Source organism: Rattus norvegicus, chromosome 4 (genome assembly GCF_036323735.1).
Source record: "Rattus norvegicus strain BN/NHsdMcwi chromosome 4, GRCr8, whole genome shotgun sequence".
Lineage (NCBI taxonomy): Eukaryota > Metazoa > Chordata > Mammalia > Rodentia > Muridae > Rattus > Rattus norvegicus.
This window is the reverse complement of record NC_086022.1, coordinates 180,859,387-180,885,636: the sequence shown is the minus strand read 5'-3', so window position 1 is coordinate 180,885,636 and position 26,250 is coordinate 180,859,387. Positions and strand designations below refer to the sequence as shown.

General features: G+C 45.4%; 1 protein-coding gene across 7 annotated transcripts in view; it reads left to right on the top strand.

Moving 5' to 3' along the window:
* Positions 1-26,250, top strand: part of Itpr2 (inositol 1,4,5-trisphosphate receptor, type 2) — a 406,037-nt gene that overhangs the window by 279,725 nt on the left and 100,062 nt on the right. For all 7 annotated transcript variants that reach the window (XM_039108425.1, XM_063286748.1, XM_039108427.2 and 4 more), the window contains 5 exons: positions 855-1,111; positions 3,674-3,874; positions 6,209-6,319; positions 9,105-9,200; positions 11,649-11,771. In XM_039108425.1, the coding sequence (XP_038964353.1) occupies positions 855-1,111; positions 3,674-3,874; positions 6,209-6,319; positions 9,105-9,200; positions 11,649-11,771 (788 nt within the window). The remainder of the gene's footprint in view (positions 1-854; positions 1,112-3,673; positions 3,875-6,208; positions 6,320-9,104; positions 9,201-11,648; positions 11,772-26,250) is intronic.

The following is a 26,250-nucleotide window of genomic DNA, read 5'->3' as shown; positions in this document are numbered from 1 at the left end:
GAAGCTGGAATTATAGGAAGTTATGAGCAGCCTGACATGGTTCCTGGGAACTGAACTCAGGCCTCTGGAAGAGCAGCAAGGGCTCTTAACCACTAAGCTCTCTGTACTGGTTGGCTTTTGTTAATTTGATACATAGCTAGATCTAACAGGGAATGTTAATTGGGGAGATGTCCCCATAGGATTGGCCTGCAGACAAGCCTGTAGGGACATTTTCCTCTTCAGACTGAAGTGGAAGGGCCAAGCCTCTTGTGAATGTTGCCTCTGCTGGGTAGGTGGTCCTGGGTTCGATAAGAAAGTGAGCTGAGCAAGCCAGTAAGAAGCACTCCTCCATGGCCTTCGCTTCAGTTCCTGCCTGCAGGTTCCTGTCTTGAGTTCCTGCCCTGACTCCATTCACAGATAGATCTGAGAGTTGTAAGATGAAGTAAACCCTTTCTCCCCAAGTTACTTTTGGTCATGGTGTTTTATCACAGCAATGGAAAAGCAACTAACACACCACCTCTCCAGCCCTGAGTCATTTGTACACGTTTATACATATCCTCGTGTGTCTTTGTACATGTTTATACAGATGCTCACATGTCTTTGTGATATACTTTTATATGCCAGGAAATTCCGAAATTGGTTAAGTATTGAGACCTTTTCTTCTGGTCACAGTGTTAACTTTTCAGTTGTTACTCAACTTCCTTTCAGGGCATTATTGAACCTCCTGTTAGGTAAACTTAAAATTCAGTTGTGGATAATTTTGGATCCCTACGGTTGTTAGGTGTTTATTTTCCTTTAGTCAGAAAATTAAAAAAAAGAACGAAAGAGAAGAAAAAAAAATTAGTCCTGAAACACAACCACTTCTTGCCTTTCAGTGAGAGACTCATCGCTGCATTTGAAAGAGGGAATGAAAGGGCAGTTGACTGAGGCGTCTTCAGCCACGTCCAAAGCATACTGTGTGTACAGAAGGGAAATGGACCCAGACATTGACACAATGTGCCCGGGACAGGAAGCAGGAAGTGCGGAGGAAAAGTCTGCAGAGGAAGTTACCATGAGCCCAGCCATCACTATCATGCGGCCCATCCTCAGGTTCCTGCAGTTACTGTGTGAGAATCACAACCGGGAGCTTCAGGTACTTCCTCTATCACGTGCGTGCGTGTGCATGTGTGTATGTGTGTGTATGTGCATGTGTGTGTGCATATGTGTGTGCATATGTGTGTGCATGTGTGTGTGCATGTGTGTGGTGTGTGTGTGCATGTGTGTGGTGTGTGTGCATGTGTGTGTGCGTGTGTGTGCATGTGTGTGGTGTGTGTGCATGTGTGTGTGCATGTGTGTGCGTGTGTGTATGTGTGCGTGTGTGCGTGTGTGCGTGTGTGTGTGCGTGTGTGTGTGCGTGTGTGCATGTGCGTGTGTGCGTGTGTGTGTGCATGTGTGTGTGCATGTGTGTGGTGTGTGTGTGTGCATGTGTGTGGTGTGTGTGTGCGCGCATGTGTGTATATGTGCATGTGTGCGTGCGTGAATGCTGTGGCCCATGTAGCCCAATTCAAGGGAAGCTAATATGTAGATTTGAAGGGAATTCTAGAGAAATGCTCAACAAAGACACGAAAGCCTGGTTGAGATGGAAGGAAAAAAGACAAGAGGAAATTGTTTACATATTAAAATTCCAAACACCCAGATCTATACACTGGTCCAAATCTCACGTCTTCCTATCCCACTGAGCACCATCTACTCCTCTGTGGTGTTTGCTCAGAGAGATCGTCTTTGTCTCCTCAACCTTACGCAGTTTTAGACCCAAGTATTTATGTCTTTCCCAACCCATAGTTGTTGAACATGATGATTGAGTATATTTTACGTTTCATTAGAAACAAAGTGATGTAAGGAATTTTAAAAATAAATTTTTTATTTTATATTTTTATATATTTTTTTAATTATTCACTTTACATCTCGCTCACTGCCCTCCTCCCTGTCACCCCCTTTCACAATCCTTCCCCCTTCCCTCTCCTCTTCTCCTCTGGATGGGTGTAGACCTCCCTGGGTATCCCCTCACCCTGGCACCTCAAGTCTTTCATTATACTGGAAGTTGTTTAGCAAATTTGCGTAGTCCACATCATAATATCTCCAGCACTACCCTCTCCTCTCAGGTGAACTATGGTTGTCTCGAAACTCTCACTACCTCTCTGGCATAATTTGTATGCCCTGCCTCTGGCTGACACCATAGCACAGGGAAAGAGCCATTGTGGTTGGCCTGGCTGAGGGAAAGTGGGATGCTCACGGGAAGAGTTTGCATTGGCAGAGTGCTCCTGAGAGACACCCAGCTTCCCCATGCTGCTAGCTAGCGCGGGGAAACACCTTTATTAATGGATTACGGTGAACTGGTTGAGGTTTCCATAGTGGGTCCTGCCTAGGATTAGAATGCTGCCCATGTGACTGAGATGTTCCCGAACGAATGGTAGCATGGCTCCTATGGACAGGCCAGCCTCAGCTTAGATCTAGCTTCTGCAGGGCGTGCCCGCCGGCTAGTTCTCACCCACACACCCTGACAGGGTGGGACTCAGATGAGCAGAAGAGACAGTAATATCTGACTTTGCTAGCCAGGAAAATATGGTCCGAGCACTTTCTTATAGAACCTTTTCTTTCACGGTGTCGATAAGAAGAACAAATAGCAAAAACGAATCAAAATAAATAAATAGATATCTGCAAATACATTAATACAAGAACTCCTTCTCCTTCTATTTCTTTTCATGTTCTTTCCCTAGCCTTATTCCCCCACAGGAAGTGCATTTTTTTTTTGTCTAGAAAATTCTGTGCATAAAATAAACACTGGTTTGTACATGTAAACCTTATTTCTGCTTGAGAGAATATACATTCCATAGTGTCTACTTCTCGTTTAGTCGCCTGTTGCGTCACTACTGTGCTTATTGCTTCGCAATTCTTACACATGGCAGCATTTCCTAAGAGCCAGACCCATCTCACTGCCAGGGTAAGGCTCCAGCTTTTGCTGGCCACTCTCCGTGCTAACAGGCAGCGAGCAGCGAATCTCTTCCGTGTGCGTGTTCACAGGTTTAGGACTGTCTACTGAAATGCTTGAGAGGGCTTTCAAGTTGCCCCTCCCATGACCCTACCCACAATGCACCATGCTAGGCAGGGTTGTCAGGGATGCTTCATGTGGAAGTTGGACTCAACCTCCATGAGCATTTAATTTCCCCTCCTCTTTTCAGCTTCTTTTCTGTCCTCTGTAGGCTTCCAATGCAGACAGCGGGGTGATGTCTAGTGTGACTTCTATGGGCGAGTACTTTTGCTAGGATCTGAGGGGAGGGGCTTCTCGACCTTAAGAGGACCTTAAGCCAACACTTAAACATTATTTAATTTTAAATTATTTTAAAGTTACCTTGAAAAACAGCGAGTCTCATTATGACATTTTCACGCACATCCTTATGCTCGGTCATAGTCACACTCCATGGTGCCACCTCCTTCTTTCCTTCTTCCGCTGGTCACCTTCCTTCCCCCAGGTTGTCCCACTTTCTCATGAAGACCAGTCCATACTGGCAGAGAGTCTTATCGACTAACACACACACACAAGACGGACAGACAGACAGACAGACAGGCACACACACAGAAACTGCGCATGACCAGCACCCCCTCCCCCCTGTGTTTTGCTCTCAGTCCTTCAGTTGCGTTTTACTTCACCTTGCAGAACTTCTTGAGGAACCAGAACAACAAAACAAACTACAACCTTGTCTGTGAAACACTTCAGTTTCTGGACTGCATCTGTGGAAGCACCACAGGGGGCCTAGGCCTGCTGGGGCTCTACATCAATGAGAAGAACGTAGCTCTGGTCAACCAGACCCTGGAGAGCTTGACCGAGTACTGCCAGGGCCCGTGTCATGAGAACCAGGTAACCAAGACAGCAGAGCGTCCTGTGACAGGAGCTGTGACTCAGGAGCAGCAGGCACAGAGCCCACCTCACGTGCTGGTGAAGCCTTCTCGCTTGCTCTGCCCAGCGCAGCTGCTTTTCTCACAGAACATACAAAGGCTGAAGTGTAGACTAGTACATCGTAGGTTACGTTTTTTAAAAAAAAGATTTATTTATTTATTTTATGTGAGTACCCTGTAGCTGTCTTCAGACACACCAGAAGAGGGCATCACATCTCATTACAGATGGTTGTGAGCCACCATGTGGGTACTGGGAATTGAACTCAGGACCTCTGGAAGAGCAGTCAGTGCGCTTAACCACTGAGCCATCTCTCTAGCACAGTGAGCTACATTTTTAATTGCATTGTAAATGAAAACCCCCATGAAAATATTTAAGAGAAAAAGAGTTACTGAATGAAGGGTAAGATTGTATTTTTTCCCAATGTTGAGTTTTTCTTTATACAGAGTCTTTCCAGATGTATGGCATTGACTCGCTGTGGCTTTGGCTCCAGTGCAGTGTGTACATGTTGTGGGGTATAATAGCCATGTTATGCCTACTTGGTTAGCTTATGAAATGGGCCTCATGGCTGTCATCCTGCTGATGCATGGCTTCAGACTCAGAGATCAGCTCAGAGACAGCAGCACTCCGAGACACTGCAAAGACAGTTGGAGAAAAGCTACAGACTTTCTGAGCCCAAACAATGTGCCAGTTTGATTTTGGAGCACATGCATGTGCGAGAGACCCAACATTCACCCTGCCTCCCAGAATGCCTTGCTCTGCTCTAAGGACACATTATGGGAGAAGACAGGACAGAAGATGAAGGGGAGGAAAGGGAGTAATGTCATCTGACTTTCTTACAATCATTTAGAATCCACAAAACATCCTAGAGCGGGCAAGGTTCAGGGGCAGGAAAGCCTGCATGTCAAACATTTCTGGACATAAATTTTAAAGATGTGATTGATGCCAAACACCAATGGTTATTGTAGAAAGGTGTGAAAAAGTCAGCTTTTCTATTGCAGATTCTATAACTGTACACACACACACACACACACACACACACACACACACACACACTGTGCCTGTGTAAACACATACACTCGACATACATACATCTGTGGGTCTATATGATGCAAACATGTTGATCCTTATCATAATGGTCTTGTGTTCATCTCTGTGAGGAGTTTGTACATGTTTTTCTCTTTACTTTCAAGATTATATTTTAATTTCTTACAACAATGATAAAGGTGTCCTTGACTGTTGACTTAAAACCAAGGTAAAGTGCACAAACTCAGAGGTAAGGTTTGATGATAAAATTCTCTCTCTAAAAGAGAAAGTATACATGCATTTCGTATTTCTTTCATATTTTGCTGTTTTGTGAAAAGTCAGTCAGAACATCCCCTACTTTATGGTGGAACTGAGTTTTGAAAGTCCTCAATCCAAGTAAGTTCTGTGAGGAAAAACTTGTACTAAGATAGCATACCTTACCTAGGTAATTCCCTATACTCTGAAAATGCACAGAGTGGTCTTTAAGAAAATTCTGGAAATGATTGGAAATAGATTCCCCTTGGATTTGGCAGATGTTCTCCTGAGCGGAAAAGCCCCAGGACACAGTGTTGGACAGGAGCACCTTGCCTCTGCACGAATGGTCTTGTATGAAGAAGAGACATCCTGTTGGCTGGGGCTGTGCTTTCTTGTGTGACTCACGAGGGTTTTAGTCTCTCTTGGGTGGCTTGGTAGCCTGGTGCCCATGAATGTGGCCTTCATGCTGCTGCCATCAAACAAAGCCCAGATTCCTGGCACACTGGACCTTCACCCTCGGAGCAGGCCTGTTGCTCTCTCTGGGTGTTTGTGCTTTGGTGAATCACATCCCACCACGAACACTTGAGCCCAACAACCCTGTGTGCCTTCCCACCGCCTCGCACACAGGAGCCTCTGCTCTGACTGTTCTATGAAATTCACGAGCAAATCTCCCCTCTCCTTGTGTTCTTAGGTTGATCAGACCTTAAAACTCAGATTAAGGATCTCCTTTTGCATTAGTGGGTCCGCTGAGATTTAATGCCTGGAAGAGTTTTAATTTACCCTCTCATCTTTGAAATTCTGCAGTTCTTCATGTCAAAGACAGGTGTTTTTCATGGTGTATTAATATTCTGCAGTCGGAGACACTTACCAATGCCAGTCAATTAACAGACCCTATCCAAAAAGCTAATTCAAATCTCCAACATTGTCTGCACGCAGCATTGAAGTTTCAAGTCTTGTTACTATTTCTAGTGTTGTGTCAAAAATAGCATGTCATCTTACAAACATCTCCTTTTCTAGACCTGTATCGCCACTCACGAATCCAATGGGATTGACATCATCATCGCCTTGATTCTGAGTGACATCAACCCTCTGGGCAAGTACAGAATGGACCTGGTGCTACAGCTGAAGGTAGTGTGACCAGCCCTTACCATGCACACCGTCTGGTCACAGTGAATTCTAAGTCGTCAAACGGCTGTACAAAACAGGATGCCACCACTGTCTCAGGTGGCTGACAGGAAAGGGTAGTGAACTCACAAGTCACATGCTATGTGCCAGGGAAAGCACACGCCACCTGCAGGCTGAAGTCACATGTGCGGCTCTGTGCAGGAGATGTGGAAGCAGGCCTAACCCCACCAACTGTTTTAATTTCCTACTTTTACATTATAGGCAGATGTGAAAGGTTCTGGATATATTTTATGACAAAAGTCTTGGGGAGATCAGGGATACAAGACACAAAACTAAACACAGTAAGGGCAACAGGTATAGCCAGCCAATATCCAACATCAAATTAAATGGAGAGAAACTTATTCAAGGACAAGGCAAGGCTGCCCACTTTCTCCATAGCTATTCAATGTAGTACTTGAAGTTTTAACTAGAGCAATTAAGACAACTAAAGGAGATCAAGGGGATACAAATTGGAAAGAAAGAAGTCAAGTGATTGCTATTCACAGATGATGCAATAGTATCCAGAAACTCCACCAGGAAACTCCCTCAGCTGATAAACAAGGTGGCTGGATACAAAATTACCTCAAAGAGGATCACTGCGTAGTATTTACTTACCTCAGTAGGGCAATTTATTCCAACATATGGCAGGCAGTAGATACATCAGGCTGCGGATACATCAGGCAGTTGGATACATCAGGCTGTGTCTAAAGCATCAAATGTGTCTACTTCTCCTGAAATACTTTAAATATGGTTTATACTTAAAGACTAAAATGATCTTTTATCTTTTAAATCAGAAGGTTTTGTATATATTACTGCCTGAAAAGAGAGCATCCAAAGACAGCATCTGTAAGGCAAAATTATATATGCTGGCAAGTTTGGGGGCATTCATGAGACAAGGCACTTTAAATAAATCATTCCAAACATTGATTCCTGGATTGGATGGCTTAATTAGCCACACTTTTGGTAATATCCCTTCAATGTAATATAGCACTATAAATATAGTCCTGTGTGACAAATCTACTTTAAGTGTAATATTATACAAACTACAGTTTTAAACACCCTTGACACAAGTTTCTAAGATGTCTGTGTTGGTCTTCAGCTTGTTATCTTCATTTTTGTAACTGGTTTGTGGGTGCAAAGTGCCACGTTTGCTAAGAGGTGGGGTGTTGGTGTTTTGTTTAAGAAGAATCCGGCTTCCATGGGAGGAAAATCCCCCGCTAACAAGAGGACTTGCACTGGGTTTTTCAGTACAGCTAGGCTCATGTACTTCCAAATTGGTTCAGATTTCAGGGGGTCATTTGCAAGATTTCTTTCTATTCTCAGAAAATATGAGAAAGAAAATTGGCGAAGAGCAATGCACTGCCACTGGCCTTCGGAGACTGGATGGTTTAAGCCCTTTTCTATTGGCGCTGCAGGTTGTGGCTCATTAGAGGACTCAGCCTGTTGCCGGGGTTACCTCTGAATTCTGTGGGGGTCTGCTCGCACAGCTCTAAGGATTTACTGTCTCCTCTAATCCCTGTGCCTCAGTTTTCAAGGCACATTGTTTGGACCCTAGATCATGAAAGTAGACGGTGGGATTTGAAATATCCATAAAATACGAAAATAGAACAGAAAAAAAGAAGAGAAAAGGAATCTGACTCCTTTTGCTGAAATCCTTCCTGGTGGCATTGGTGTGACCTGTCACCCTCAGTGCCTTCTGAATCATTAGCCATCCTTTTAAAGGTGGTATCAGGCAGGCCTGGGAGCCTTGGGCAGAATGTGGAACCAAATCTAACCAGAGATAATTTACACAATCTTATCAATTTAGTGCCTTGTCCACCTACACCAAACAGGGACTCCGATGCCATTCTGGAAACATGTGGACTCCGAGTCTCTTAGAAGCCTCTCTAAACGGTTTCCCTCTCTTCCCGGTTCTCAGTCTTAGCAGGAGTCTGTAGAGAGTACGGTTTTACCTGACAGAGGACAGAGTGCTTCCGGGGCAGCTCTCTGGTACCCATTTAGGATGGAACGTTGCTTTACACCTTGATATCTTAAGTGACAATATTTGAGATAATGTTTACAATTATCACAAATTTATAAATTAATTATAATGTATATATTAAATAAATTTATTTATAGTTGCAACACATCAGCCACATAAACTGCTTTCATTCTTTATTAAGAGAATGTTATTCTCTGACACACTGAATAATAAACACGATAAAATAAGCAAGCTGCCAGCAAATTGCCATTATCTCTCTAACTCATGGATTTAGTTTTATATATTTATTCTCAACAGTGACTCACACATTTATGTGCGATTTCAGTATGCTACTAATATAATTGCTTCGTTTTTAAGATGGTTGTACTAAATTCTTTGAAGTGTAGCCATGTCTATAAAATGTCTATAGCTATTGATTTCTGTTCATCTGATTGTCTTATTAAAGTATCATCACAGACATCTAATTGAGGAAGCACTAAAAGAAGCTATTCTATTCCATGCAGTGTGTAGCCACTTTGCCATTTAAGTCATGTGTAGTTTAAAATATCCTCCCATCATCCTTCATGACTTATTGCTTTTATTTTGTATCAACAATGAAGTAAAACAGTTCTGTTTTCACATGTTAGCAAGACAAAGTAAATAAGAGTTCAGCCTTCACCCAATTGAGAAAACAAAAAGGGCCGGGCGATCTGAGTTAGCCCCGATGCAGGGGATTGCTGACCTGTGCTGTAGCCTTTGCATGTGTACTGACATCATCTTTGTCCTCAGAACAACGCCTCCAAGCTTCTGCTGGCCATTATGGAGAGCAGACACGACAGTGAGAATGCAGAGAGAATTCTCTTCAACATGAGACCCAAGGAACTGGTAAGAACAGTTCCCCAGTCAGTGGCAGTTGGGTGGCATGTCCCCTGCTCCTGTTGGCTCACGCTGGGGAGGGGGAAACGCAAACGCGCAGTGAAGGCCCTGGTGACTCAGGACTGTGGATGCACTAGGTTTTGTTTTCGAGGGTTTTTTTTTGTTTATTTATGTGTGTGTGTATCTATGTGTATGCATGTCATGTATGGTCTGGTGTGTGTATCTATGTGTATGCATGTCATGTGTGGTTTGGTGCACCAGGAGGCCAGAAAAGGGTGTTGGAGTGTTGGATCTCCTGGAGCCAGTTTTATACACTTTAAGCATTTCTCTTAACTAAATTGCCACACTCTACTTAACTATATACAGATAGATGCCTTTTGCATATATACATATTACACATACATATGTATATATATCAACATTAATAAACATGTGTTTATTTTAGACATTTTTCTCAGCTTTAGTGTAATGATTTCTTGGCTGTTAGATTGGTGGGCTCAGCCCTATAGATGCAGTCTGTGGGCCTAAAGCATTTTTTAAAGAGAACACTGAACCAACACCTATAGAATTTTATCTTGTTTTTTTCCCCATCAACGCAGCGTAATGTTTGTGTTATATATTGTAAGCAACCTGGAGATGGTTTGGAGCATACAGGAGGGTGTGCATAGGTGCATGGCGTTCATGCAGACGTCTCCATTCTGTAGTGGGTATTGCGTAATCATGGATTTGGACTCCCCAGGAGGTAGTGCTTCAGCCAATTCCCCGGGGACGGGACGCCAAGGAATAGCCATGTGTGAGGAAGGTGTGAAGAACGTGTTTGCCACACCCCCAAGTTTTGCTTGTACCTTTCTAAAAACACAGATAAGTTTGATTAGTTATGTTTTCTAACTCATTCTTATGAGTGAACTGTCACATGATGCCTGGCTTCAAAGAAAGAGAGAGGCATGGTGACAGCTCCGAGGTATGTGTCCTCGTGTTTTCCTGTTATAGGAGCTCTACTCCCTCCTCCCCTCTGCCTCCCCCCATTGACACCATGACATCATTCAGGCTTGCTTTAAGAGCAATGGGTTCTGGATGCCTGGAGACCACGCCTGACCCCTGTAGCTTAGCACTTCTGTGACTAAGTCCCTTCACTCAGCAATGTTCCTGGTGTTATGGGGAAATCTCAACAGGCTGCTACCACTTTTTATTTGACAGTGAGGCTGTGCACTGTTTGAAGAGTCTCCTCTGTCATTAACACCTTTTCCTATCATCTGCGCCCTCCTTCATGACCCATCCTCAAACCGAGTCACATGACCGCCCCAGACCCATCCTAGGAACAGTGTGCTGCTGTCCCTGCCTCTTGCTTGCTGAACCGTCACCCCCACCCCTTGAGCAGGAACACTCTCCTCGTCCACTGTACGTTCTTCAGTACTGTGCTCAATAAATAGTGGATGCTTCTCAGGATTCCAAATGCTCTTAAGCCACGGAGACTTCAAAGTATTGGTGTTCCAAGATATAAACAAAAAACTTCAGATAACAATGCAATTCCATGTTTACTTAAATGACTGTGGTTTGCAAGAGTATGTTCTAATTTTTTTAAGTTAGTATTATTACTGACTTAAGTTAGTAATTTATTTTAAATTACTATTTACAATTTTGTAATTTTATAAGTTTATAAATAAGTATTTCATTATTTAGATTACTTATTTAAGTTAGTATTACAGTTTTATTATGGTGTTTTTGCACACATAAGTAGTTGCAATTCTCCTTCTGTGATAAACATAACCACAAGCACCTTGTGAGGAAACAGTTTACCTGGTTTACACTTCAGGTCAGCTCATCACTGAGGGAAGTAAAGGCAGGAACCACAGAGGAAGCTGCCCAGGCTTGAGCCCAGGCTCACACTCATTTACCTTTCTTGTGTAGCCCAGGCCAGACCTGCCTACTAGGTATAGTGCTGCTCACAGTGGGCTGCCCCCCCTCTCATACACACACACACACACGCACACACACATGTGCACACACATCCATAAACACACACATGTACACACATGTGCACACACATTCACACACAAACACACACAAGCACCTGTGTACACACATGCATATACACACAAGCACATGCATGCACACATGCATACACACGAGGACATACACATGCACATACACTTACACAAACATATACTCACATATATAGACACAAGCACACACATACACACATAAAAGTACACAGTGCAGACATGCACATAAGCACATACACATACATACACATACACACAAACACATATAGATATACACACGCACAGGAACACACATTTAAATCTAGAGTCTGCATATGAGAGAAAATGCAGTGTTTGTTTATTTAAAGCCTTTATAATTTTGAATGTCATGAAGCTTCCCAATTTTAAGTTATAGCTTAGACAATCTGAAGTGAGGCTGGCACCTTTCAGACTTTATTTATTTATTTGTCTCTAGGTGGATGTCATGAAGAATGCCTATAACCAAGGCCTGGAATGTAACCATGGGGACGAGGAGGGAGGAGATGATGGTGTTTCTCCAAAAGACGTTGGACACAACATCTACATCCTGGCCCATCAGGTGCCACATTTTTGCCTACATCTCCTCTGCCCATCTTGTTACTGTGCCTTATGCCCGTGACTCACTGTTTCATGTTTACATCCCGGAGTTCTGATTTACTCAGCGCCTGCCCTCCTGGGTTTCAGTTAAAGAAAATGCCAAGTCCTCAGCAGGCCTAGTTATGGGCTTCGGGTAGCTAGGGAGCAATTGACAGGAGAAGGAGGCTGGGACAGAGGACTTCTGAGTGTGGGAGGAGTAAGCGTCTCAAACCAGAGCTGAGGAGAGGGAGGAGAGGCCTCTGCCAAGGCAGAGTATAAAGAACTGGGTATAGGTACAACTTACCTAGGGCTAACCCAGCAGGGAGCTCTGTCCTAAATCACAACTTGACAAGCTTTTAATGGAAGTCGTGAAGTTTGCACCTCCAAGTGCATTTCCCTGGACTGTGAAGCCAAGTGTATCTTTGGAGTAACTGTTTGGGTTCTATTGCTTGTAAAGGTACCAATATTTGTGAGGTGCTATTTGATAAACTCAATTCCACACACATCTTCAAATCTAAGCTTATGTTATCTAACACAGGTTTAAGATTTAAAACTTTTTAAACATACGCACACTGACTTGATTCTGTCTCCAAGTGGCCCCATCCTTCTTAGAGGATAGAGTTCAGGTTTCGAAAACGTCTCATATTTCCCAACCGATTCTTTCTGCCAGCCATCCTCCTGTCTGCGTGCCCATCCACCTTATCTGTTGATTAATAAGCACTGATAGATGGAAGGGCAGATTCTGAACAGATTTCGTTTTAAAGGTTGCTCTTTGAACATTTCCCGTGCCCTTCTACCCCTGTGTGACCGTCTAATGGATATAAATTTAAATAGAGTTTTTAAAAGTCTTCAGGGAGGAAATCAGATTCTAAAAGCTACCAGTGAGGATTGCCGCGCTTTGGTGAAGCAGTCGGCACCTTGAGGGTTGTCCTAGTCTGCCAGGACGCAGGCAGACACAGGCCCCTGGGGTGAGGCACTGAGTTACAGCTGCAGACACGGAGAGGAGAGGCATTTTAGGTATTGAGGAACCAAAATAGAAGCTGACAGACAAGTTGGAGGAAGTAGAAAGACGGAGGGAGATTGAGGATGTGGGAACATCCTGTTTCAGAGAGAAAGGAAAGTCAGGTGATAGAGGTTGAGTCATACTCGGGGGGGGGGGGAAAAAGGAGGGAGAGAATAACCTTGGATGTGATCAGAAATAAATAAATCCCCCGCTGAGAATTAAAATCATGTGGCATGCCTGAAGTAACGCAGAAACACAGGACATAGTGTGCCTGCCGGGGGAGGAGAGTTGCCTCAGAGGCCGAGGCCCTCATGGGAGGAGGCAGAAATGAGGGCACAGCAGGCAGCAGAGCCCCTTTGTAAGAGGGACTAGAGCTCCTGCATATTCTCCCTGGGGCTGGTCCTGCCCCGTCTGTGGCGGCTGTCCTCTGGGCATGTGCGAGTAGCGCCATGAACCAGGCCTGGTCCTGTAAATACACTATGGGGCATAAACCTAGACTCAGGCAAACCTGAAGTCTCAGGACATCAAGCCCAAGAAAAGACTCATATTAGATCTGTTCCATTGTAGTAGGCAAGAGCAGAAAACGCAGCTGAAGAAAAGAGCAGGTCTTAGTACGAAGGGGAACGCACACCTAAAACAGAAGCAAGAATAGTGTGAGGCTCACTGATTCTGATGGACTGGGGCAGTCAGAGTGGTCAGGGTCAAACGCAACACGCAGACAGGAAGCAAGGAGGCGACAGATGCGGAAACGGCCCGGTTCCTGCAGAGGGCTTTGTAAAAACTTCCTCCAAACAAAACTTTGGAAAAGCAGTAGTTTGCAGGACAATGAGGGTATGCCACTCCGCTGCATGAAGGAAGCCAGGCTTCCGGACAGAAAGAGGACCAGGCTGAGTAAGGGAGGAAGTGGGTTCTGAGCTGCTGAATACATCAGCCCTGTGCTTTATCTGAGTCCACAGTGGTCCCTTTAGAAATCAAAGACATCGTCGTCGTCGTCGTAGGGGTGAACTCCGACACGGACACCCTGCAGGCTTCATGTAATCTGTGGTCCATCAGGCTGCTTCTTTCATTCAGAGACCTAAGAAATCCCTCCCTCTTCAGTGAGTGCCACCTTCCTTACACAGTTAATTCCACCACCGGTTCTCCTTGAAAAATTAGCAACTTTCACCCACACTGGGCTCTGTTGCTTTGGGCTGAGACATTGTATTTGATTTTCTAGTCAGTCATGTTCCTCAGGAACTTAATATGTAGACTTCTCCTGGGCATGCAGCGAGTGCGAGATGACCAGCTGTTCCCCAGAAGGGGGCTGTGGATGGACCCAGGCTGTGCTGTTCACCTCAGAAGGTGGGAGCGAGCGCGACAGACACTCAAGGCAGCTGATGACCTTGCAGATCTGCGTCCACACAGCCCAGTCATTTGAGAACTGAACCGCACGCAGCTCCCTCCTCGTTTTTACCGTAATCACCTTTTGCACAGACAGTTTATTTTGGTGCTCTCAGACTTTCGGGTTTTGTTGCTAATGCTTTTCACAGCAGGGACGCGGTTCTGCTTTTCCACCGAGACGTCCCCCTGGGCCCTTCCTCCGGTCAGAGTTTACAAGAAACAAATAATGCTTCTTGTAAGCGTCTTGTGTGATCTGCATACAACTATTAATACACCACAAAGGGAAACTCTTCAGCTTCGATTCTGCCATGTCCTGCTGTGAATTTCCCTTCTCTCAGCAGCCCTTCCTGACTCTGCCCTCCCCAGCTCTTGGGCGCTTCTGTGCACTGGTCTCCATTTTCCATAATTGTTTCCTCCCATCCCTTCTCCGCCTGGGATTTCTTTTGAAACGGTTGCCACGAAGTGACTGACTGCCTAGTGCCTTTCCCATTCCTTCCTCTACGCCAGCATGTCCTAAGCCACTTCACCTCTCTGACCCCATCAGGCAACTTGTTTGCTGAGTGTCTTCACTTGAACTTGGCTGATGTAAGATGTATATGGGGAAGGCTGGGCATCAAGGCTCATGCCTCTGTAATCCCAGAACTCAGGAAGCCGAGGCAGGGGGATTGCTGTGAGTTCGAGGCCAGCCTAAGCTCTAGCATGAGACCCTGCCTCAAAAAAAAAAAAAGATGTAGATGAACAAATGTTAGATGCTTTGTGGTCAGGCAGGCGTGTTCAGTAGAAAACAGGAATAATGCTCACTTTAACTGGTGACCTGAAAATCTTCCCAACACGAGAGCTCTACTTTTTCTCCGTGAGCACTTTCCTGAATCAATAAACAGCCTCTGAGAATGTAATTTTAACGTCTGCACAATTAGGCGTCATTTGAATGTACTGTGATTTACATAACCACTCGTTACTGTAGGCATTTAGTTTTCTAATATATTTGACATTATAAATTATACTGTGATTAACACCCTAGACCTGAACCTTTGTCTGCTGTCCCGACAACTGCCCTAGGGTGCATTTCAAGGGGTTTAGCTACTGGACCTTCGCTGTGGCTCTTGATCCACAGTGTAAAGTTACTTTTCACACTGTGTGAAGGTGCTTACACTATTGAACTCTGAAGTTCACGTTGTTCAAAAGAAAATCTGCTTCTGAATGGATAGAGTCTGGACTGTAGCACTTAGCCCGCACCTCTGTTGAGTAGATCTCTGTGTGAGACGTGAATGCAGACACCAGATCCGTGTGTGGCATGTGAATGCGGATCTTGTCTGTGGTCACTTCTTTTGAGGTGGTTTCTAAGCTTCCTAAGGCTACGACCCTTTAATCAGTTCCTCATGTAGTGGTGACCACACCCCCATGAATTATTTTACTACTTACTGCATAGCTGTAATTTTACTACTGTTATGAGTCATAATGTAAATATCTATGTCTTCCAGTGGCCGTAGCTTACTCCAGTGGAAAGCTTGTTTGCCCTCCCCCCAGGTTAAGAAGCACAGGTTGAGAACCAGTGCTTTAGGGGGCTTCTAAAATGGCCTGTCTGTCTGTGTGCAGTTTGATTAATCTGTCATTTGCATTTCTCCTGTGAATCACGTGAAGGGGTATTTATTTATCCGTTATCAGGCCTCCTTTGTCTTCTGCGATTTCAATTAAGGCACATAACCATTCATCCATCGTACTAATTATTTCTATTTTCCTACTCACTGGCCAGTCCTTTCTGTCCATCTCCTTAGATCTCCCTGGGTGGTTGGAGATCCCCTAGAGCCGGAAGCTGGAAGCTGGTGAGTGCCTCTGCCAGCCGCCAGCCTGCCCATGGGATTCGGGGTTCTAGTCCTTCTTCGGGCATTTCAAGAGAAGTTGGATCTTTAAAAAATTTTTAAATTGTGAAATTTAAATCTTTAAAAGTTGGCGACTCATTAAAAGAAAAAAAAATGTAGACACAAAGCAGGCTAATGGAGCTGAAGGCAGCCAGGAGCCATTAGCTTACCACGGTTAGAACCCAGGCCTCCCATTCCTCATTCACTGGGCTGGGTAGATAGAGGTGCCAGGCACCTAGGCACATGCTCACCGTGCAGTAGCAGTGACAGATTGGCTTTGGGGTGGTCCACATTGACTAGGAACAGTGGGGGAGAGACAAGCATACAGTTAGCAGACTGTGTATCAGCCATGCCGTGATGGGGAACAGGGTTTGGTCAAGGTGGGACTTCTGGGGACTGGGCCATATGCAGGCAGGGCTTTTCCTGAGGATTCAAAATCAAAGCTGCACCAAAGGGAAAACCAAAACTACATATGGTCGAGAGGGACCCTCCAAAGGTGTGGTTCAGTAGCTTCTGAATGGCACAAGCCCAGTGCGTCTACAAGGAGAATATAAGACCCATATAGCAGGTCTACCCCGAGCAGCTACTGAATATTAGTTCCATTCAGATCATTCTGGGTTCGTTTATCGCAAGGTAGCAGTTATTGATCTCCTCTGTGTCAGGCATCATGCTAGTTGCTGAGAAGAAAGGATAAATCAGGAAACCCCAAGGAAGTGAATTCTGGGAGGGGAGGGAGACCGAGAAACCTCCATAATTAAAGATGCTGTGTTGAAATGGCTAAGTACAAGACGTCAGCTCCTGGCAGTCAGAGCGAGGGAGGACAGAGGCTGAGGCAGAGAGACGGCTTCCCTGAGAAGGCAGCATGGACACTCGAGAGTGGCAGTGCCCTCAGGACTCTGCACAGGATCTCGATCCTGTGCAGATGATGTGACAACTTGGAACCAAGCGGCCATCTTTGTCAGGTGATAAGCAGTCACAGGCACGTGCCATGCATGTGGGTGAGCAGTCGAAGAGACTAGAGAGCGATCTGCTCCCAGGCTTGGGATCTGGTCGGTTATGCGTAGTAGTTAAAATTCAAATACAGACACTTCTTATTATCATTGTCACTGTGGTCAAAATTAATGATAATTCCTGTCACCAGGGAACAGCATCTTTTCATGCTGACACAATGATTTTTTGGTTCTCTTTGCTATTCCCACACGGGCGTGGCGCCTAACACACAGTGGTTCTCACAGGGGATGCCGAGGTGGTAACCCATCGCAGCAGGCATGCATGCTGACGGTGTCTCTCTGTGATCTAGGCACTAAGAGCGATCAGTAGTGTCTCGCATTGGGCAGTCAGGGATCTTACCCATCTGGTACTGATGGTTTACTCCCACCTTGTAGATCATTCCTTGCCAGTCTCTTTACTTGTCTCTGCGTAGGCAGAGCTCTGCATTTATTCTCTTCTCTCTTGCTGAGCACTTTTCTTACGTGTGCCAACAACATCAGGTTTCTCTTGAGCCAGTGGGCTGTCACCTCCTGCAGTTGATTTCACTGTTCCTGGTACTGCCTGGACATCCCGGATAAATTGGAAACAATTGTTCTCTCTGCGTTCACATTACTGCGGTTGTTATGTCCCTCCGAACCACGCATTTAAGTTCGAACTAGACCGTGCTTTGATGTAAAGTGTTTCCCACAGGTTCCTGTGTCTCCACACTTGATCTCCAGATCAAGTACTGTTTGGGGAGGCACCCTGGGACGTGAGGCCCAGCTCTAGCAAGTGGATCTCTTAGGGGTGACTTTGAGATGTTATAGCCTTCCCTACTTCCTGCCCTGTCTCTGTTTCTCGATGCACCCAGCTGTGAACAAGCAGCCTCCTGCTCCTGCTGCCACAGCTGTAACCTGCTCCAACCACCATGCCTTTCCCCACGTGGGCTGTACACATTCGACCATGAGCTGAAAATAAATCCTTCCTTTCTTCAGTTGCTTGCTACCTGTTGGGCATTCGGTTGGCCACAGCGTTAAAGCAGAGTATCCAGTAAATGCTATGCATAACACTGGAATCACTCCTGGTTATTTTCTGCATATTGAATTGTTTATGCATGTCTGGTTTGTTTATTCATATGCTATTGTTTGTGCATATTTAATTGTCATTTATATTCAGTCATTTATAAATATTCAGCGTTTGCTTATTTAATTGTCTATGTGCACTCAGTTATTCATGCACGCTTAATTGTTTATGCATATTCAATCGTGTACATTCAATCGTGTATGCACATTTAACTGTTTACCCACATTGCCTTGGATAGTTAGTTAATAGGGAACTCACAAAAATAGGTAATTATGAGATGCTTTTTTTTCCTAAGAGACTTTAAAAAAGTATGGTAATAATAATAAATGATAAAACATGGGCATGTTAGATTTAAATCCTTTTAATAAGCACCCAAATACCATTCACTGAGCACCTAAGAGTCTAGGTTACAGCCATTTGTGTCACCTTTAAAATCACCGTCAGCAGAAGCAATAAAAAGACACAAAAGAGGAAGCGGGATCAAATTGAGCTCTAATTTTGAGCCGGGTGAAAGGACTGGGATGCCAGGCTCAGGAGGAGCAGTTACGTTTTGCTTAGTGGTCACCTTTTGTTAGTTGCATATTTCTGTCTCTGAGTCATGATTATCAGAGCACATGTCTGAAACCGGCAATGTAGCCGGCTGCTGCTAAGTGTCTGGCCCCCCTCCCCCTCACATCCATAGGATTCAAAGCCTTCTGGGACAGGGACAAGGCCAGGTAGGGAGTGCTGGAGTGGAGGAAACAGCTCCCTGGAGTACATAGTTCAACTGAATCCATCGATGATCTCCAAATTCAACCTGAGAATCTGTCTCAGACGATAGCCTGGGCAGCAGTGGAGGAAGCCCCAGATGATGATCTCTGGCTTCCACATGTGCACACACATATGTGCACACACCTACAAAGGACATGTACCCTTCCATGAGCAGAGTCTATCAGAAGAACTGGAGATACCAGAGTTCTATGTTGTTTCCCTCCAGAAGGAAAATGCCAGTGTTTGGTAGCATATTTCAGCCACATGCGTTGTGACTAGGCATTGACTTTTTCTTAATTCTGGGATGGGGTGGGGCCAGGGGTGGTAGGCGTGGCTTCAGTTCTTCCTGCACTGGGATGCTTTGTCATGCTAATGTTTTCTAGATATCTGATAGTCTTCATTAAGCCACTTTCCCCTTAAAAATTCTACTTCATCGCTGCAATTGCTTGAGCTGAAGGGCTATGCATATAAATTACTCTAACTATCCTGCTATCAGAGGCTGTGTGTATATCACTCAAACTGCTTAAAGTGTTTCCCTGGAGACCTGAGCAGCTCACCTCTTCTGGCTTCCGCCTTCTCATGCTAATGTGCAGTAATCAGGGTGGCTTCGTTTACTTTATTTGTAGCAGCAGAAAGATGGGCTTGTAATTGGACCCATAACTTCCCTCGCTAATATCTTTGAAGGGTGTTAACTAACTTACAATTACTTCATTTCTATTATCATTGCTTGTGGAAAGCAGGAAACACAGCTGGATTCTTCGACTGGCAGAAGCACACGGAGCCCGGTAACATGTCAGCAGAAATGTGCAAACGTCTTTGCTGGTGCTCCTTCACTTCCTCTGTCCTCCGCTGGTGCTTTCCAGTTTCTCTGACTTCAACTTTCTCATCCTTAAAAGCGCTGCTGGCACTTGTGAGCTTTGTCTGCAGGGCCCACGTGAACGCCAAAGCGTCTGCGGACTGGATGGCTCTTCTGGTGGATTGTGTTATGTTTTAAATAATATGTTGGTCTAACTAAGCAGCTACTAGGTCTTCCTGTGTTTGTATACACCTTATCTGCTGACAACAGGGATTCGAGGTAACATGAGAAATGCCTGTATGTGTGTGGCTGTACTCTTAGAATGTAAACTCAGAAGCCTTGGGAGGGAAATGATCTCAGTGTTCTGACAGTTGTAGCTGGCGCACTTTCCACTTGCCAGTACTGCGAGTGTGGAGTTTATAGGTAACAAAGAGTTTAAAATAACATGCTGTGCTATTAGTGAGCACCCTTTACCAATATTCAAAGGGATTGGAGATGAGATCATAGCACACCCCCCAGCAGACAGAGGCTTCTGATAAAGTCCTGCAGGCCGTACTTGATAGGATTCTGCCTGTTCCTGTTTTCAGTCCCCTGACATAATCAGTTTTTACTTTCCCGTTGGAATGGAGAGTAAATAAATGGGGCTGGGAAGATGGCCTTATCAATAAAGTACTTACTTAATAAAGTAAAAACAGAGTTCAGATCCTAGCACATGCTTTAAAAACTGTAATCCTCATGTGGCGGTTTGAGTGAGATGTCTCCCATAAGTCTTGGGCGTTTGAATACTTAGTCCCCAGTTGGCGGCTGTTGGGAGTAGGATACATGGGGAGATGTGGCCTTGCTGGAGAGAGTCTGCTGCTCCGGGCCGACTCTCAGGGTTCGAAAGAGCATTTCAAGGTAGCTTTCTCAGTGTCCAAGATGTGAACTCTCAGCTTCTGCTCCAGCTGCCGGTGGCTACTCCCTGCACCCTACCACCGTGAACCCTGACCCTCTGGAACTGTGAGCCCCAAATAAACCCTTCCCTCTGTAAGTTAACCTTGGCCACTGTATTTTATCACAGCAATAGAAAACTAATGAGTATGCAGGGAGACAGAAACGGTGGTGTCCCCAGAGCCGCTGGCTGGGAGGCTGGAACAGGAGGGTCCCCAGAGCCGCTGGCAGGCTTATTTTACAGAAGCAGTGAGACCTGATGTAGACCTCTGACCTCTATACACGTGCACACATACATATATCTGTACCTCCCCTAAGTACACCAAAAGTGAATGTAATTAATCTCCAGAATTGTTTAGGACTGTGGCCAGTGTGAGCATACATGTGTAAGATAAGATCGTCCCACAGGTGAACTTTTCTAATGGGGGAAATTTCCACTGCATGAACTTAATAAAACAGTTTAAAAGTTATCCTAAGCTTATAAGAGTTGGGTGTAGTGACAACAAATTGATTCCAACTTGAGGGATGTAGAGGTCAGAGAACAGAGGTTCAAGGCCAGCTTCAGCTTCATGAGACCCGTCAGGTATAAAATCCATGATTATCATCAAGTCACGAAACCTAAGCTGGCCTCGATTGTCTGAGTATACGTAGTCCCCGGGTCCTCACAGTGGTGAGGGTAAAGTCATAGCATTTCCCCACCTCACCCCACCAACCACACACGCGGGTGCGCACACACACACACACACACACACACACCATAAACATACCACACACACGCACACAGACACACACCCCATAAACATACCACACACACGCACACACACACACACCCCATAAACATACCACACACACACACACACACACATACATACCATAAACATACCATACACGCACACACACACACCATAAACATACCACACACACACATGCACACACTACACACACACACACACCATAAACATACCACACACACACACACGCACACACAGACACACACACAGACACACACACAAGTATCACAAATGCACACCATACACGCACACACACAACATAAACATAACACACTCCCTCAGCGTACACACACTCCGTAGTGAGCTTACACTCTGGTAAGGGATGGCTCCCCTGCTTGATGTCACGTTGCTTTGTGCTCTGCCTGTGTTCTTCCTCCTTAGCCTCTTACAGCCAAGGTTGCAGGTGTGGGTTCCTGTTTCTGGCTCAGGTTTGAGGGTCTTAGGTATTTTTTAAATTTAGGAGTACTCTGTCTGCATGTACACCTACTTGCCAGTAGAGGACATTAGATCCCTTTCTAGATGTCTGTCCACCATGTGGTTGCTGGGAATTGAACTTAGGACCTCTGGAAGAGCGGCCAGTATTCTTAACCACTGAGCCATCTTACCTCCCCTCTTTTTATCTGGGCCTTATTCTTGAATGTCACTAGGTGCCTAGTACTGTGCCTGTGCATAAAACTGTCTGAAAATAGCTCTTTTCTGATACAATGGCCAAGAGAAGTGTGTGTGTGTATGTGTGTGTGTGTGTGTGTGTGTGTGTCTGTGTCTGTGTGTGTGTGTGTGTGTGTGTGTGTGAGCCTTGTAGATTAGTGAAGGGACTGCTCAGCCCCGTCTCTTGTGTCTGTTGATCAGTGTGGGTTTCAGAATTACTTAATGAGGCACAGAAAAGTACCAGGCAACTGCAATAAAACAATACTAGATCTGGTTGGTAAACTGTTAAAGGGAGCAAGTCTTCACACCAAACAAACAAAAGCGAACAACAACAACAACAACAACAAAAAAAAAACCCAAAAAATCAAATGACAACAAACAAAACAAAACAAAACAAAAAAACCCAAAAATACCCAACAAACAAACAAGCCCCTGTTAATGTCGCAACCAAGATACTGTCTGAAATTATACAGTAGGAGAAACATTTGGAAAGGCCCTGGATAAGATTTTTGTTATCAGTGAAAGAGTCTCTATTTTAAAGATATAAAATCGATTATTTTAAGGGGTGCCATCTGGTCATCCATCTGTAACATATATGTACGTGTGCCTGTATGTTTAAGTCTTTGACAGCTTCATGAGGCCTGAAAGCCAAGTTCTAGTTGGTGCCTCTGTCCGGGGATTTCCCCAGCGCCCGCCAGTAAATATTTTAGGGTTGTGAGGCCATCCTGTCTGCTGCACACACTGTCCTCTGCAATTCTAGTGCAGCAGCAGCCATGGTCCACGTGTCGACAAGCCAGTCTGGCTGTTTCCAAATAAAACTGCATTTGATGAAACAGGTGGCAGAACAGATATTCCCCACGAGGGCTGTTTGCCAAACCCTGCTGTAAATGGCTTTCATAATCATCACAGTTTCCCGTGCCCCATGTTTGAAATAGCGTCCTGATGACAGGCTGGGCCTGCAAGCTGACTCAGCAGCCATAGCTCTTGTGCCCAAGCCTGACAACCTGAGTTCAGTTCCCAGAACCCACACGATGTAAGGAGAGAAACAACTCTCACAGGTTTTCCTCTGACCACCACGCTCTGTGGCTTGTGTCACATGCCCCACAGATAAAGAAGTAAGTATTAAAATTCAAGAAAAAAGATTGGTCATTTATTTTTGCAGTTGTTCTCAGTCTTTATTTTTGACTCAGGATCTCGTGTAGCCTGAGCTTGCTATGTAGCCGAGGATGGATTTGAACCTCTGACCTTCCTGCCTTCATCTCTGGCATATTGGGATTCTAGTGGTTTGTCATCATGCCCAATTGCATACCTTTGTAATTTTAAAAATTAAAGTGTGTATGTGTGTGTGATGGTGATTGTGAGCCCATGTAAGTGCAGAGGCTCGTGGAGGCCAGAGGTTATGAGCTCCCTGGAGCTGAAGTGACAGGCAGTTGTGAGTCACGCCACATGGGTGCTGGAAATGGAGCCCAGGTCCTCTGTCAGGTCTCTGTGTACTCATGATGCTGAGCCATCTCTCCCACTCACGTCCACACCTTTACATTTCACCTGGCTTTCTTTGTTTTGTTGGTGGTGCTGAGGATTGAACCTGAGGAGTCAGGCATTTTAGGCAAGTGCTCTACCACTGGGCAACTCTCCAGCCGTTCTCTCTGTATATGATCCCAACACACACGAATATCATGATACACCTTACGTTTCCAAATAGATGTGAAAGGAAGACGGTGGAGGTCAGGTTTCTATTGCTGTTATAAAACATGACCATAAGCAATTCATGGATGGAAAGGTTTCTCTTGCTCACACTTCAACACCCCAGTCTTTTCACTGAGGAAAGGCAGGGCGGGAACTCAAAGTGGGAACTTGGAGGCAGGAGCTGAAACAGGACATAGAGAAACACTGCTGTGCTACGCATCCCAGAACTACCTGCTTAGGGGTGGCACCACCCATAGTAGACTGTCCTCCTTCCTGCCAATTAGTGATTGAGGAAATACACCACAGGCCAATCCGGTTGGAACATTTCCTTAATTGAGGGTTGTGGCTTCCAAAATGATTTACTTGATCTGGTATCAACTTGACATAAAACCAGACAGGACCAAGACCTTAGGAATCTGTGCTTGTAAGACTTGTCTCTACCATGGACAGTGGGGCTCTGATAATAAATGAGGAGGGCGGGCAGGTCCAGTTTACACTGTGGGTCGGGAAGATGGTCGAATCCTCCGTGAACCAAGACGTGACTGAGTCAAGCAGAATCGAAGCAGGAGGGCAGAACTAGGGGTGAAGGAACAGGACAAACTCGGGGTGTCTAGCATGGGCCACAGATGATCCTTGCTTATGCCTGATATGGATGTGAGAACGACTCCAGAGCAAACATGGGGTACTCGGAGTCGGCTCAAGTTCCTGGATTCTGTCTGCTGAGACTCGGGTCGGGTGTAGCCCCATAGCACTTCCACCATCCATCCAGGGTATCTTTATTAAAGCTGTCCCAAAACGCATGTTTTTGAAACATGTCTGACGTCGTTAGGCAGGTTGAAGGCAGGTACAGGAGAGAATGAGGCCTGTCATTGGACGAGAAGGAGGGATGGGCAGGAGAAAGGTTTTAGAGAGGAGAGGAGACCAGAGCGAGGAGGAGGCAGCCGAGAGTACATGGCGGCGGATGTTAAGATTCCTCTCTGCACATTTACAGGTTGTTATGACTGTTCTTAAGGGATGGATGTGTACAGGATTTTGTGTGTCTAGATGGGCAAAGTATATCTTATCTAGGTGGGCAGTTTATATCCTTATCAATTGGTTGTAAGTTTCTTGGGTGGCTGTATTGAGAATTGGGAAATTAACATGTAAACCTGACTGTTGGGTTACAGTTTGTTGAGTCTTGATTTATCAGGTGGATGGAAGCAGAGAGTTCGAGGTTAGCAGAGAGCCGCCAGGAGGCATACTGATCTGGGATGAATTAGCACAGTTCCAATGGTCCATTGGAGCCGGAACTAGCGACCTGACCGCCAGGGTACTCCTGGGAACCAGTTCCGCCCACTTTTTTATTTTTACTACAACTCACGTCTCTGGACTTCTACCATCTCGGCTTCTTTCTCTTGGTGTCTGATAGGCTGATCACCTGACCATACACAGCTTCCCCCTCTTAACCTTCCTCCCCTCCGTGTGGCTCCACCTCCCTGCTTTCTGCACAGCCTGACAGCTGCCCACTTTCTCTCAGATAGAAATTGACCTCCAATTATCAAGCAGATATTTATCTCCCCCAAAACAAAAAAAAATAAGCAAAAGTCTCAAAGTGAAAGAAATGAAAGAAAGAAACCTATGTCTCTCTCTCCTTCTCTTTATGAACTTCTTAGTCTGATCAAGTGCTATCAGACTCTGGTCTTAGGGTTTTACTGCTGTGAGCAGACACCATGACCAAGACAACTCTTATAAGGACAACATTTAATTGGGGTTGCCTTACAGGTTCAGAGGTTCAGTCCATTATCATCAAAGCAGGAACATGGCAGCATCCAGGCGGGCATGGTGCAGGAGGAGCTGAGAGTTCTACATCTTCATCTGAAGGCTGCTAGCAGAATACTGATTTCCAGGTAGATAGGGTGAGGGTCTTAAGCCCACACCCACAGTGACACACCTACTCCAACAAGGCTACACCTCCTAACAGTTCCACTCCCCGGGCCAGGCACAGACAAACATCACAACTCTGCAGCCTTGGGAGATGATTGGACACCTGACAGAAGGGTTGGCAGCATCAGGCCCAGAGCGCTCGCCAATCTTACCAAGGCTTTTAGTCTTCTCCTTGGCCCTTCCTGGCTTCTCCTCTGGGACATGACATTTTCATTTCCAGTGGGCAGTAAACCCTGTGTGCTGAGGAGGAAGGGAAACTGTGACTTCTGAAGTCCCTCCCTCCCCACCCCAGCCTATTTCCATCACTAGCTGCTTTACCCACTGGGAACGTGCTAGTGGAAGTGAGGACAAGGCTTGGCCAGCTTCTAGGAAAGAGTTGGCTGTGGGCCAATGACATTTCCTGAGCTGGAGGTAGGAAAGCTGGGTAGTGGAACAGAACAGTGGGCTTGGCCCTAGTCCGAGGGTGCTTGTGAACCAACGGGACATTAAGGTAAAGGAATTTATGGATCCAGCTCTGAACGCTATTCCTGGGAAGAGACGCTAGGCTTGAACACAGATGTGTAGAGATGGTGTTTGAGATTGTGTTATAGATGAGATTTCCGAGGAAGCAACTGGAACTAAGGGAGTAAACCAAGAGCGAAAAC